The 13,886-nt window shown below is 38.3% G+C and overlaps 1 protein-coding gene across 1 annotated transcript in view; it reads right to left on the bottom strand.

The window, feature by feature from the left end:
- SLC26A5 (solute carrier family 26 member 5) overlaps positions 1-13,886 on the bottom strand; it is a 53,512-nt gene that overhangs the window by 24,279 nt on the left and 15,347 nt on the right. Inside the window, exon 3 of the mRNA XM_016219592.2 lies at positions 12,216-12,355. Within this exon, the coding sequence (XP_016075078.1) occupies positions 12,216-12,355 (140 nt within the window). The remainder of the gene's footprint in view (positions 1-12,215; positions 12,356-13,886) is intronic.

The following is a 13,886-nucleotide window of genomic DNA, read 5'->3' as shown; positions in this document are numbered from 1 at the left end:
TTCTTTCCCAACTTAGATAAGGGCAGGAAGTCTTACTTGACTGGCACAGTTGTAATCTGCTGTTGATACCCAAATGCTGGCTGTTTCTCTAATGGGCTGTTTTTGTGGGTTCTTTAGGGACCCCTTTTCAATAAGGAACTCCCACTGTACCATTCCCTGGCCAATGTAAAGCCCCCTCCCCCTGGCTTCTGCCCTTACAGCTTCCAGGCTCTTTCTGTTGGCATATGCTCCTCCTGTAGGCAGTCTTCTTGGGCAGGTACCTTTCAAATGAGCCAAGCCTGGTTGCCTTCTGGGCACTCAGTTATCCAAAGGGAAAGCTTGGCATCTCACCCATGAAAATTTGGGAGTGCAGGCCATGCACACTGGACAGCTCTCTCTTTATTTTGCTCTCATAGGCAGTTTACACCCTTTTACCAGATTTTTTTTTATTGCAATAATTAGGCAATATTTCCCTCAAACTCCAGGGGACATATGTCCCATGCTCTGAGTGGTTGTCTTGCAGTTCTTCCTTCCTTCCTTGACTTTAGATGGAGAGGAAATGCATAGTGCTTTCACCTCTAGAAAATTCTCTAGAAAATCCTCATTTCAAATCTAACATCAGTCTCTTTGTCTCACGCATAGTTTTGCATAGATGGTCCGGAATCTCTCTTCAGAATGTGGAGGCAATAAACAACTTTTGTTCTCTGCTTCGGGGCCTCAGCCAAACATCTGGGGCAGCTAGAAAATTCACTTAATTCAGTGTCACATTATTAAAAAATAATTGTAGCAAAAGTAGTTGGGGAAGCATTCCTCTTTCATATGTAATAATATATGAAACACTTTAATGTTGTCTTTTAAAAAAAACACAAATTTTATCTCTACGCATGTCCATAGTTTAAAAAACAAAGTACAACAAGTCTCTGAGGAAGAGCCAGCACTCTTCTGCCTTATCTCTAGGGTCCACCCCCCAGAGGTACTCACCTCCAACACTTTTAGCTGTTTTTGCACCATTTATCTCCATTTTTCTAAATCAGCAGTACTCAACAACAGAGGTTTGCTCCCCAGAGGACATTTGAAAACATCTGGAGATAATTTTTATTATTATGACTGAAAGTGGGAGCCGCTATTGGCATCTCATGGGTAGAAGCCAAGAATGCTGCTGAACATCCCACGGTGCACAGGAAAGTCCCCACAACAAACAATGTACAGGGTGCCAGTTGAAGCCTTGCTCTAAATAATATGTTTGCATTGTTATTTCTTAGTTTATCAGTTTTAGAAAAACTGCTGACTTTCTATTATGTGTATTTTTCCAGCTTCCCCTTAGTTATATCATAGTTATGTGATTTTTTTTCCATTCTAGAAAGTTTTGGGATCTTCTATCTATCCCTGGTATCCTGATGTTTTAATATGGTGTGTCTTAAGATATTTTTCATTTAGTTTGCTGGGTTCTTTTTTTTTTTTTTTTTTTTAAATATATCTTTATTTAAAAGAGAGGAAAGGAGAGGGAGAGAGAGAGATAGAAGCATCAATGATGAGAGTAATTGGTCGAGCCCACAACCTGGGCATGTGCCCTGACCGGAAATCGAACCCCGATCGCCTGGATCCTAGGTCGATGCTCAACCGCTGAGCCACGCCCGGCTGGGCCTGCTGGGTTCTTGATGGTTGCTCTCAGTTTGAAAACTCGTGTACTTCAATTCTGAGAATATTGTTTGATAATCTCTTCCCTTCTGTTTACCCTCTTCTTTCTGGGACTCCCAATAGATGTATGATAGAATAGTATCAAGCCTCTGGTCTTTTATCCCTTACTTATCTTTTTCTTCCACCTCCATCTATCTTCCAAACTTTTGACTGAATATTTTATTCCAGCTATCATATTTTTAATATCTATGAGCTTTTTCTTAGTCTCTGAATGTTCTTTATAAAATTGCATCCAGATCTTGTTTCATGGGTTCAACATGTCTTTATATCTTGCTAAGGATATTATAGTGCACACATTTTTTTCATTTTGCCCTCTCCATTATTTATGTACCCAGTGAGTTCCTTCTGTTTGGATTGCTTTCTATCCTTCTTGAAGCTTCATGCGTATTGGCCCACATTGTTTACTGATGGGCCTTATTGTAGGGCAACAGGATGACCAGCCAGCATCTTCCTTGGGGACCCCCCAGTTATCACTATAGCTCTTTTCTTGAGGAGGAGTTCATTGTCTGCCTTGGGCTATCAGTTCTTGCAGGCTTTTTGGAGCTGAACAGGCCAGGAAAAACCTTTGTTAGCTCACAGTTCAATGTACAGACTTTTATTTAATCCTCCCGACATCTTTCAATACTTTTATTCTATCATCCATTGCATGCTGTGGGTGTGGGGACCTGATTGTCTATGTCTATTACACAGACTTTCAACTGATTCCCTTGCTTCTAGCTCTCAGCCTGACTCTCACCTTTGACAAAACTTGGGGGGCTCCAATTTCCCAATGTTCTACAGGGCAGGCACCTAAATATTAACTTCCTCAACTCTGATAATTCATTTGTCACTTGTCCATTGGTTGACATTTCCCCCCCTGCTCCACAGTGTCTCCTCTCCCATTTTCTTTATCCTAGCTAGTTTATACCAGTTTCCTGTCCTTTATCATGATTTTAGGGGGATTTTAAATGAATTAGAGATAGAAGCATATATTCAATCTGCCATGCTTAATAAAGTCTTCTTACTAATTTAAATCATTTATCAACCACAAGAAATTAATTTACTATCTCTTAGATCTCTCTATTTCTTTTTTTTTGGTATTTATCTATCTTCATTGACTAGTGATGGGAAGAAAAATACCTTTTCCATACAAATTTGATTGTAGGATGACCTATACTGCTCAATAAAGCACAATCTACTGGATTATCCATTTTGAAATAATTTCTTCCTTTCTGTAATACTTCATACTCTTGGTTCTCCTTCCCCCTTTTCAGGTACTTGTTTTCTTTTAATTTTTAAATTTTTATTGAATTTATTGGGGTGATATTGGTTAATAAAATTATATAGGTTTCAAGCATACAATTCTATAACACATCATCTGTATATTGTACTGTGTGTTCACCACCCAAAGGCAAGTCTCCTTCCATCACCATTTACCCTCTTCTACCTCCCGACCCCCGTTCCCTTCTGGTAATCACCATACTGTTGTGTGTGTCTGTGAGTGTTCTTTTTTGCTTAATCCTTGACTTTTTATCACATAGCTCCCAACCCCCTTCCCCTCTGACAGCTGTCACTCTGTTCTCTGTATCTATGAGTCTGTTTCTATTTTGTTTATTTATTTTGTTAATTAGATTCCACATGTAAGTGAAATCATATGGTATTTGTTTCTCTGCCTGGCTTTTTTCACTTAGCATAATACTCTCCAGGTCTATCCATGCTGTTGCATGTGGTAGGATTTCCTTATGTTTTATAGCTGAATAGTATTCTACTATGTAAATACACCACAGCTTTTTTTATCCACTCCTCTACTGATGGGCACTTGGGCTGCTTCCAGATCTTGTCTGTTGTAAATAATGCTGCAATGAACATAAGGGTGCATATATTCTTTCAAATTAGTGTTTTGTATTTCTTCAAATATATACCCAGAAGTAGAATCACTGGGTCATAAGGCAGTTCCACTTTTAATTTTTGAGGAAACACCATACTGTTTTTCATAGTGGCTATACCAATCTGCATTCCTACTAACAGTGCATGAGGCCCTTTTCTCCACATCCTCACCAACACTTGTTGTTTGTTGATTTATTGATAATAGCCATTCTGACAGGTGTGAGGTGATATCTTATTGTGGTTTTAATTTGCATTTCTCTGCTGATTAGTGACATGAGCATCTTTTCATATGCCTATTGTTCACCTATATGTCCTCTTTGGAGAAGTGTTTATTCAGGTCCTCTGACTAGATTGTTTCTTTGGCCTTGAGTTCTATAAGTTCTCTATAAATTTTGAATATTAATCCCTTATCAGATATATCATTGGCGAATATGTGCTCCCATTTGGTGGGTTGTCTTTTCATTTTGTTGATGGTTTCCTTTGCTGTGCAAAAACTTTTTAGTTTGAGGTAGTCCAATTTATTTATTTTTTCTTTCATTTCCCTTGCCCAAGGAGATATATCAGAAAAAATATTGCTATAGGAAATGCTCAAGATTTTACTGCCTATGTTTTCTTCCAGAATTTTTATGGTTTTAAGTCTTATATTTAAGTCTTTAATACACTTTGAGTTTACTCTTTTGTACGGTGTAAGAAGGTGGTCTAGTTTCTTTCTTTTTTTTTTTTTTTTGCACATATCTGTCCAATTTTCCCAACACCATTTATTGAATAAACTTTCTTTACCCCATTGTATATTCTTGCTTCCTTTGTCCAATATTAATTGACCATAAATGTATGGGTATATTTATGGATTCTCTATTCTGTTTCATTGATCTATATGTTTGTTCTTATACCAGTACCACGCTGTTTTGATTACTATGTCCTTGGAGTATAGTTTAATATTAGGTAGTGTGATTCTTTCAAGTTTATTCTTCTTTCTCAAGATCACTGTTGCTATTCAGGGTCTTTTGTGGTTCCACATACATTTTTGGAATATTTGTTCTAGGTTCTGTAAACTACACTATTGGTATTTTGATAGAAATTGCACTGAATCTATAGATTGCTTTGGGTAGTATGGACATTTTAATGATATCAATTCTTCCTATCCATGAACACAGTATGTGCTTCCACTGTTTTGTATCTTTCTTCAGTATCTTATAATTTTCCAAGTACAGGTCTTTTACATCCTTGGTTAAACTTATTCCTAGGTAATTTATTTTATTTTTTCATGCAATTGTAAATGGGATTGTTTTCTTAGTTTCCCTTTCAGATAGTTCATTATTGGTGTATAAAAATGCAACTGATTTCTGAACATGTATCCTGCTACATTATTAAAGTCATTGATCAGTTCTGGTAGTTTTTTGATGAAATCTTTAGGGTTTTCTATATACAGTATCATGTCATCTGCATATAATGACAGTTTTACTTCTTTCTGATTTGGATGTCTTTTATTTCTTCTTCTTGTCTGATTGCTGTGGTTAGGACTTCAGTACTACATTGAATAAGAGAGGTGAAAACAGATGTGACTGTCTTATTCCTGATCTTAAGAGAAATGCTTTTCATTTTTGTCTGTTGAGTATGATGTTGGCTTGTCATATATGGCCTTTATTATGTTGAAGTATGTTCCCTCTATTCCCACTTTGCTGCGAGTTTTTATCATAAGTGAGTGCTGGATTTTATCAAATGCTTTTTCTATATCTATTGATATGATCATATGATTTTTATCCTTCATTTTGTTTATGTGATGTATCACATTTACTGATTTGTGGATATTGTACCAATTTTACATCCCCAGAATAAATCTAACTTGATCATGGTGTATGATCTTTTTACTGTATTGCTAGATTCAATTTCCTAATATTTTGTTGAGAATTTTAGCACCTATGTTCATCTATAATTTTCTTTCTTTGTAGCGTCTTTATCTGGTTTTGGAATTGGGATAATGCTGGCCTGGTAAAATGATCTTGGAAGTCTCCCTTCTTCTTGAATTTTTTGGAATTGTTTGAGAAAACTAGGTGTTAATTCCTCTTTGAATGTTTAGTAAAATTCACCTGTGAAGCTATCTGGTCCAGGACTTTTGTTGTTTGGGAGGTTTTTTTGTCTTTTTTATTATGGCTTCAATTTCATTAGTTGTAACTGGCCTATTCAGATTTTCTCTGATTCCATTTTGGAAGAGTGTATGTTTGTAGGAATTTATCCATTTCTTCTAGGTTGTCTAATTTGTTGGCATATAGTTGTTTGTAATGTATTCTTACAGTCTTTTGTATTTCTGTGGTGTCTGTTGTTACTTCTCTTTCATTTCAATTTTTATTTATTTGGGTCCTCTCTCTTTTTTTCTTGATGAGTCTGGTTAAAGGTTTGTCAATCTTGTTTATTTTTTCAAAGAACCAGTTCTTGGTTTCATTGACCTTTTGTATTCTATTTTCTGGACTCTATTTCATTTATTTCTGCCATGATCTTTATTATTTTCTTCCTTCTACTCAATTTGGGCTTTGTTTATTGTTCTTTTTCAAGTTTCTTTAAGTGTAAAATTAGATTTTTTGGGAGAGATTTTTCTTGTTTCTTGAGGTAGGTCTATAATGCTATGAATTTCCCTCTTAGGACTGCTTTTGCTGTGTCCCATAGATTTTGGGTTGTTGTAGCCTCATTTTCATGTTTCAAGGTATCTTTTGATTTCTCCCTTGATTTCATTGTTAACCTATTCATTGTTTAGTAACATGGTATTTAACATGTTATTCAGTTTTTTTCTTGTGATTGATTTCTAGTTTCATACCACTATGGTCATTGATATGATTTCAATCTTCTTAAGTTTACTTAGACTTGTTCTGTGTCATGACATGTGGTCTATTCTAGAAAATGTTCCATGTGCACTTGAAAAGAATGTATATTATGCTGCTTTGGGATAAAAGGCTCTGAAGATATCAATAAAATCTATCTGATCACTTAAGGATACCATTTCCTTGTTGATTTACCGTCTGTAAGATCTATCCATTGACGTCAATGGGGTGTTAAAATCCCCCCCTATGACTGTATTATGTCAATCTCTCCCTTTATGTCCATCAAGATTTTCTTTACATATTGAGGTGCTCCTATGTTGGGTGCATATATGTTTACAAGGGTTATATCCTCTTATTGGATTGCTCCCTTTATCATTATGTAATGTCCTTCTTTGCCTCATTATTGCCTTTGCTTTGAAGTCTATTTTGTCAGATATAAGTATTGCTATCCAGCTTTTTTCATTTCCATTTGCATGAAGTAACTTTTTCCATCTCTTTACTTTTAGTCTGTGTGTATCTTTTGTTCTGAGGTGAGTATCTTGTAGACAGTATACATATGGGTCTTGTTTTCTTATCCATTCAGCGACCTTATGTCTTTGATTGGAGCATTTAAGCCATTTAGTTTTAAAGTGATTATGGATAGGTACATACTTATTGCCATTTTATTCTTTATAACTATGTTCCTCGTTTTTTCCTTTTTCTTTTTTTAATCATCATCTTCTTCTTAAAGAAGACCCTTTAACATTTCTTGTAATACTGGTTTGGTGATGATAAGCTCCTTTAGATTTCCCTGGCCTGGGAAGCTCTTTATTTCTCCTTCAATTTTAAATAATAGCCTTGCTGAGTAGAGTAGTCTTGTCTGCAGTTCATTGCTTTTCATCACTTTGAATATTTCATGCCAGTCCCTTCTGGCCTGAAATGTTTCTGTTGAGAAATCAGCTGAAGGTATTGTGGGAGTTCCCTTTTAGGTAAGTGTCTTTCTATATCTGCTTTTAAGGTTTTTTTTTCTTTGTCTTTAACCTTTGCCATTTTAATTATGATGTGTCTTGGTATGGGCCACTTTGCATTCACCTTGTTTGGAACTCTCTGCATTTCTTGGACTTGTGTGCCTTTTTCCTTTACCAGTTTTGGGGAGTTTTCACTCGTTATTTCTTCAAATAAATTCTCGATCCCTTGCTCTCTCTTTTCTTCTTCTGGTACCCCTATGATGCAGATATTGTTATGGTTCATGTTGTCCCAGAGGTCCCTTAGACTATCCTCATTTTTAAAAATTTTTTTCTTTTTGCTTCTCTGATTGGGTGTTTTTTTTTTACCTTGTCTTCCAAATCACTAATTTGATCCTCTGCTTCATCCAACCTACTTTTTTATTCCTTCCAGTGTATTCTTGATATCAGATATGGTATTCCTCATTTCTTACCTTTTTTTTTTTTTTCACGGTTTCTATGTTGCTTTTCATGCTGTTGACATTCTCACTAAATTCCTTGAAGTTCTCACTATGCTCCTTATAAACAGTTTTTGAACTCTATACCTGGTAAATTGCTTTTTTCCATTTCATTTAGCACTTTTCCTTGAGATTTTACCTGTTCTTTCATTTGAGGTTTATTTCTTTGTTTCCCCATTTTGGCTGCCTCTTTGTGTTTGTTTCTATGTATTAGGTAGATCTGCTATGTCTCCTAGCCTTGATAGGGTAGCCTAATGTAGTAAGTGTCATGTAGGACCCAGTGGCACAGTCTCCTTTGTCACTTCAACCCGGTGCTTCAGGAATGTCTCTTGTGTTCGTTATGTGAGCCTTCTTGTCGTAATTGAGTCTTCATTGCTATTGGCCCATTCATGTGTGGGATCGGCCCTCAGGCTGGCTGACTGTGAGGACTGACTCTAACCATGGTGTATGAGCTGTTATGCAGATGCTAAGCATATGAAGCACAATAAGCCTCAGCAGGGTCTGGTGCTGTTCGAGATCTCCCTTTGGATATGCTGTTTGTGAAGCTTATTGGATCCTAATCTGATATTGTCTGAAGCTGGCTACTGGGTGTGTTTGTTCAGGGCCTCTTGGAGGGACTCTAGTACAGGTGAATGTCGGATGCTGCCTGTGACTGGCCCTGGGCTACCTGTTTGGAGCTACAAAGCTACCCAGAGTTTGTGGCTGCCTGTGCTGGGCCTTAGTGTGCATAGGAAGGACAAATCTTTGCACCAAGGTCAGCTTCCACCAGCACTGAGCCCAGGGGCAGTTCAGCAAAAGGCCCATGGCACCCCAAGATCTGCTGTCACCTGCCCCGGGCTGCTGGCTGCCTGTTAGGCTCAGTCACTGAACGAACCTCTGGCAGTACTCAAGTTGCAAGAGGTAGGTGCTCAGTGAGTCACTAGGTAGGAGCAAGTGGTTGTCACCAGATTGACAGATTCAAACTCAGTGCCAGTGTTGTGTCTGAGGCCACTCTGCAGAAGTCCCAAAATATGCCAAGTCTAGCTGCCACCCACCAGGTGCCCGCAGACCTTTTTGGTGTGGTAGGGTTTCAGGGAGTAATCAGGGTGAGGCCAGCAGAGTTTATCAGGCCAAAATAGACTGAGATTTGGTTGAGTGAAGAGAAGGCCCTGCACTGGTCAGGTTGCAAAGAAGAAATGTCCCCAGTCCTAGAGTCATACAACTCAGTCTGTCCCAGATTCTGCCAGTAGCTGGATTTCAACAGGGATGGGCTGCTGGGAGTAGGGAGGGTGAGGCTAGTGAATCTCCTGTGAGGGGGAGATGCAGGTAAGGCCTGGGGGAAGGTGGGGGGAGTGGCTCATGCCTCAGAGCCACAAAACTTGGTCACTGATACCCTCTAAGTCTGCCTGGATCTCTACACCCAGCCCAGGCAGCTAACTCTTTAGCAGGGTATGAGCTCTACAGGGTGGCACAACTGGGAGTCCTTAGGATGGTGTTATCACATTCCCCAGACTGATGTCTTTTGGAGGTGAGTGCTCACCTAAGAAAAATGGTGTCTCTGATATAGGACAGGGACTCAGGACAGGGATCATGGCTGCTGTCCCTACAGCTCTCTCCCCAGAGCCACAGTCCCCAGTCTTTCCTCACATGACTCTAGTCTGTTTTGCCCTCCCTCTGCTGGAGCTCAGGGTGAATGGCTACAAAGGAGATTTTTTGTGCTGGCCCTTCAAGAGCATGCCTGGGTCTCTACCAGATTCCTTCCTCTCCCTGGTGGACAGAATCCTTGGTGATTTTATCATCCAGATGTTATGTGGGCACCTCATCTCAGCTCTGTGCTCTGGGCTGGGGGCCTGGCATGGGGTTGAGACCACATGCTCTTCAGGGGAACCTTTGCAGCTGAGATTACCCTTCGCAGTCTCAGCTGCCACCTATGGGAGCAGGGCCAGCCCTTTTCGTGTCTCTACCCTTCATACCAGTCTTGACGTGGCTTCTTCTGTAAGTCTTTGGTTATAGACTTCTGTCCAGCTAGTCTTCAGTTGTTTACTCAGGTTGATTGTTCTATATTTTAGTTTTAACTCCAGTTTGGTGCTGGGAGAAGGTGAGTGTAGCCTCCACCTACTCTGCCACCATCTTGGATCCCCTAATATTTTTCATCGATATTCCTCTTCTGGGCTATGCACCTGTGTCTACAACTGCCTGATGTGCTGGTTTGTTTTACTTTCATAATGTTACCTTAAACTAACATGATTAAGAAAGAATTCAGCATTTCACTCTTCACAGTGACTCTTTTCCAGTGGTCTGATTTGCTGAGCACATCATGTCCTACTCATTTAGGCTTAAACCTTGGACAGCTCTTTGACTAATTCCCCTCATCTTCCACTTACTCTGCCACCATCCTGGGTCTCCCCCAAATACTTTGTTTCAGTCTCTCCTGCTAGTTCCTCCTTCTCTATTTGGATTTTGACCTTGGCTCCCCTCTCTTTTCACTCCATACTCTCACTTTTGGTGGCCTTGTTCTATTGCCATGTTTTAAGTGCTACCTATATGTCAAAGATTCCCAAATTGAGTTCTCTATCCCACACATCTCTTTTGAGCCCATCATATATTAAATATAAACATGAAATGTCTATTTGCCTATCTCACAAGCATCTCAAATTTAACATGTTCACACTTACCCTTTAATTCTGTTCCATTATTATGTCTGAGATTGGCACTTGAACCTCTGGTATTTGAACCAGAAATCTGAGAGTCATTCTTGACCATCCCTCTTTCTCATTGTGCCGACATCCAACTCACTGGACCAGAAACCTAAAGTAATTCTTGACACATCCTGCTTCCTTATTCTCTTCCAGATCAATGCAACAGCCAGTATTGCTAATTTTAGCATAAAATAGAGCATGTATCTTTCCATTTTTATAACTATCACCCCAGTTTATGATAGAAGAAGGCTAACAGGTCAAAAATAAATTTGTGACATGGCATTTTAGTGAAAACCCAACTAGGCAAAATCCTGAGGATTTCTTTGTGGTATTAGTTTGCACGGATTCACTGCGGTCATTTCCTGTAGCTTTGTCAGTCCAACTTGACTGAATGTGAGTTAACTTCTGTTTTCCATGTCAGATGCTGGGCTTCTGTCAGCTCCTCTCCTTTCCCTCACCTCTGCCTTTTCTACCCTTGGGATGTTGGTTCCAAAATGCCTATGGAAAACTGTCTTACACTAGGTTTAAGGCTTTTGTTTAATAGATTCAGTATATTTGGTAAATTAGCCAATTGTAGAATTGAAAACTCAGCTAAATAATCATTAGGGGAAATGATTTTTTTTTGACAAATTGATCATTTGGTAATTAATTTTTTCGAAATTAGATCAGGGAATAAATCTTTGAACAGATGACCTAGAGGCTGTTGGAACCATTATCACCTTTGCCTATACTGAGTCATTGCCACCTCTAATTGATCTCCCCACATTCCTTCTGGTGCCCCTCCCACCAACCAAATCCATTCCCCAAACAGCAGTGTCAATGACCTCTTACAAAGGAAACCCAAGTGAAAAGCATGCTGATGGCTTTCACTGCACTCAGAATGAATCCAAAAGTGGTTAATAAGGCTAGGCTGACCTGCCCCTGCCCGCCTCACTCCAAGAATACTTGCCTTTCTGTTAAATCTTCAAACCAAGTCTTCAAACACCAGATTCTTTTCCTGCCAAGTGCCTTCACACATGCTATTTCTTCTGCCTGAAATGCATTTCCTCCCATTCTTTACATGCCTCCTTCTCATCCTTCAGGTCTCAGCTCAAATCTCATTTCCTTAAAGCGGTTTTTGTGATTTACCTACTTAAATTAGGTCTCCCTGTGATTATTTCATAGTACTCTGTATTTCCCTTCATAGTGTTTAACATCACTTGTAATTAAAAATATATATGTGCTTTTATTTGATTCAGGTCTCTCTCCCTGATTGGGGAGTTAGTTCCATGAGGACGGGGAAGGAGGGACAAGCAGATGCTTGATAAACAAGTATGAATAGATGAATAAATTAATGAGATGTTCTTAAATTCTTATATCACATATAAAAATCACACAAATGCAGAGGAATTCAGTATTTCATGGTCTCTTATAATTAGAATATAAACATATAGTCAAGAACTTTAATGACGACAACAACCCCAACAGCATTTCACAGTGTCTGATTAACCCAGCCAGTTCTTAACTGTACTGATCTGCAAAACAGTATCACCAGATTCTCTTACTACTAGCTCTGGGGCTTTTTAAGGGTTATGTTTTTCTGAAGAATTCTTTTAGACAGGTAAATGTTATTAGAATGATATAATAAAAGCTATGAATTTGCAATTATGATGACATTAAACAGAAAAAAAGGTCAAGCAATTGTTTGAGGAGGTGGTAGTAAGAGAAACAAACAAAAATAAATAAATATATTCTACTGACCTTGAGGAAGCTGAAGTACCCCTGTGCTTATGCCTGAGACCAAGTCACCCAACACATACTCCTTGAATTTGTATGCTGGCAGCCACTTAGTTATGGGTAAGAACATATAAATGATATTTCTTATTTTCTTAGGAGTACATCTGGGAGGACAAAGAAAGACAGAGAAAAAAAATGAGGAACATTTCTGTAGAATTCAAACCAAGGCACTTTTCCTTCCTAATATCCTGGAATAATAAGGAAAACATTCACCAGTGGCACTGAGGATAATCTTTTCACTCTGCAGGGATCAGAGATAGGAAGAACTGCTTCTTGTAGGGTTTTTTTTGTTGTTGGGAGCATCTAAATTGGCTCCATTATAATGCTCTACAACTGACCATGAAAAATAAGAAAAATTTAGCTTCTGAATAATTGAGATAATCCAAAAACTATTATTTTAATAGATAAAATCTTTACTGTACTTTCTGCTTCGGTATAAAGCAGAGTAGGGGAATTATTTACTGATTGAGTTAATTTTCGAATGTGGAACCATTGACCAGCACCTTCCCATTTGTTTTCCCCTTCCTTATAAAATGAAGGAGATTTATACAGGTATTTTGAGCATTATTAACATGTGCCCATTGCTTTAGGGTCTTTGACTAGGTAAACTCAAAACACCATTTGCCACTGGAGTGTAATAGCTGAATCGATTATGCCTGGGTGTCTTGGTTAAGTAGAACACCAAGCTGATAAAACCAAGGCCTTGCATTTAAACCCTATATGATTCAATTAACTTTGATACATAGACCATGTTCTAGGTGTTGGCCAGTCCTTTTGCCAGACTATGCCAATAATCAAAGACATCACTGAGTAAGAGTATGGACAGATGAGTTCCATTGCCACTATGAAAGCCTTAAGTCGTTCTGGTGACAAGGAAGCAATTTATTCCATTAAAAATATAGCACATTATTGGAGCATGCATGGTATTTTATATAGTGTCTTTAATGGTTAAGAGTATTTGGTAATTAGATGAAGAAAAATATTAGAAGCAAATGTGAGACAATTGTGGCAAGAGCAACGAATTTAAGTAAAACAAACTACATTTGACATCTTGTTTAGAAAATTGAGGTATTAATAATAGCTACATATATATGTATATATATGTGTGTGTATATCTATACATATACATATACATATACATATACATATACATATACATATACATATACATATACATATACATATACATATACATATACATATACATATACATATACATATACATATACATATACATATACTGCTTGCCATATGCCTAATTCCCAGTGATGTAAGTGCTATTATTATACTCATTTTACAGAGCAGGAAACTCAAGCACACAGCTGGTAGGTGGTTGGGACTAGGATTAAATCTCAGACCGTCTGAATCCAGTGTATACATTTTTCACCTCTACTGATGATTATACTTTGAGCACAGGGCCACTGTGAAGCTTAAATGAACACAGAACACAGGAGGTGTGGTCTCAAGGGTTCAGGAGGCAGTAATCAAATGATTTGGTTTTGAAGTTTGGCAGCTATCAATAGGCACACATGTATTAACTTACCCAGGCATGCAACATGCCTGTGTATGTGTCTCCAACATTAAGGGTCATAGGACATTGAGTGTCCTTGACAGCTTAGGATGGGGACTTAGATT

The sequence above is a fragment of the Miniopterus natalensis genome, chromosome 10 (genome assembly GCF_054644295.1).
Source record: "Miniopterus natalensis isolate mMinNat1 chromosome 10, mMinNat1.hap1, whole genome shotgun sequence".
Classification (NCBI taxonomy): Eukaryota; Metazoa; Chordata; class Mammalia; order Chiroptera; family Miniopteridae; genus Miniopterus; species Miniopterus natalensis.
The sequence above is the reverse complement of the archived record's forward strand: the minus strand, read 5'-3'. Positions and strand labels throughout refer to the sequence as shown.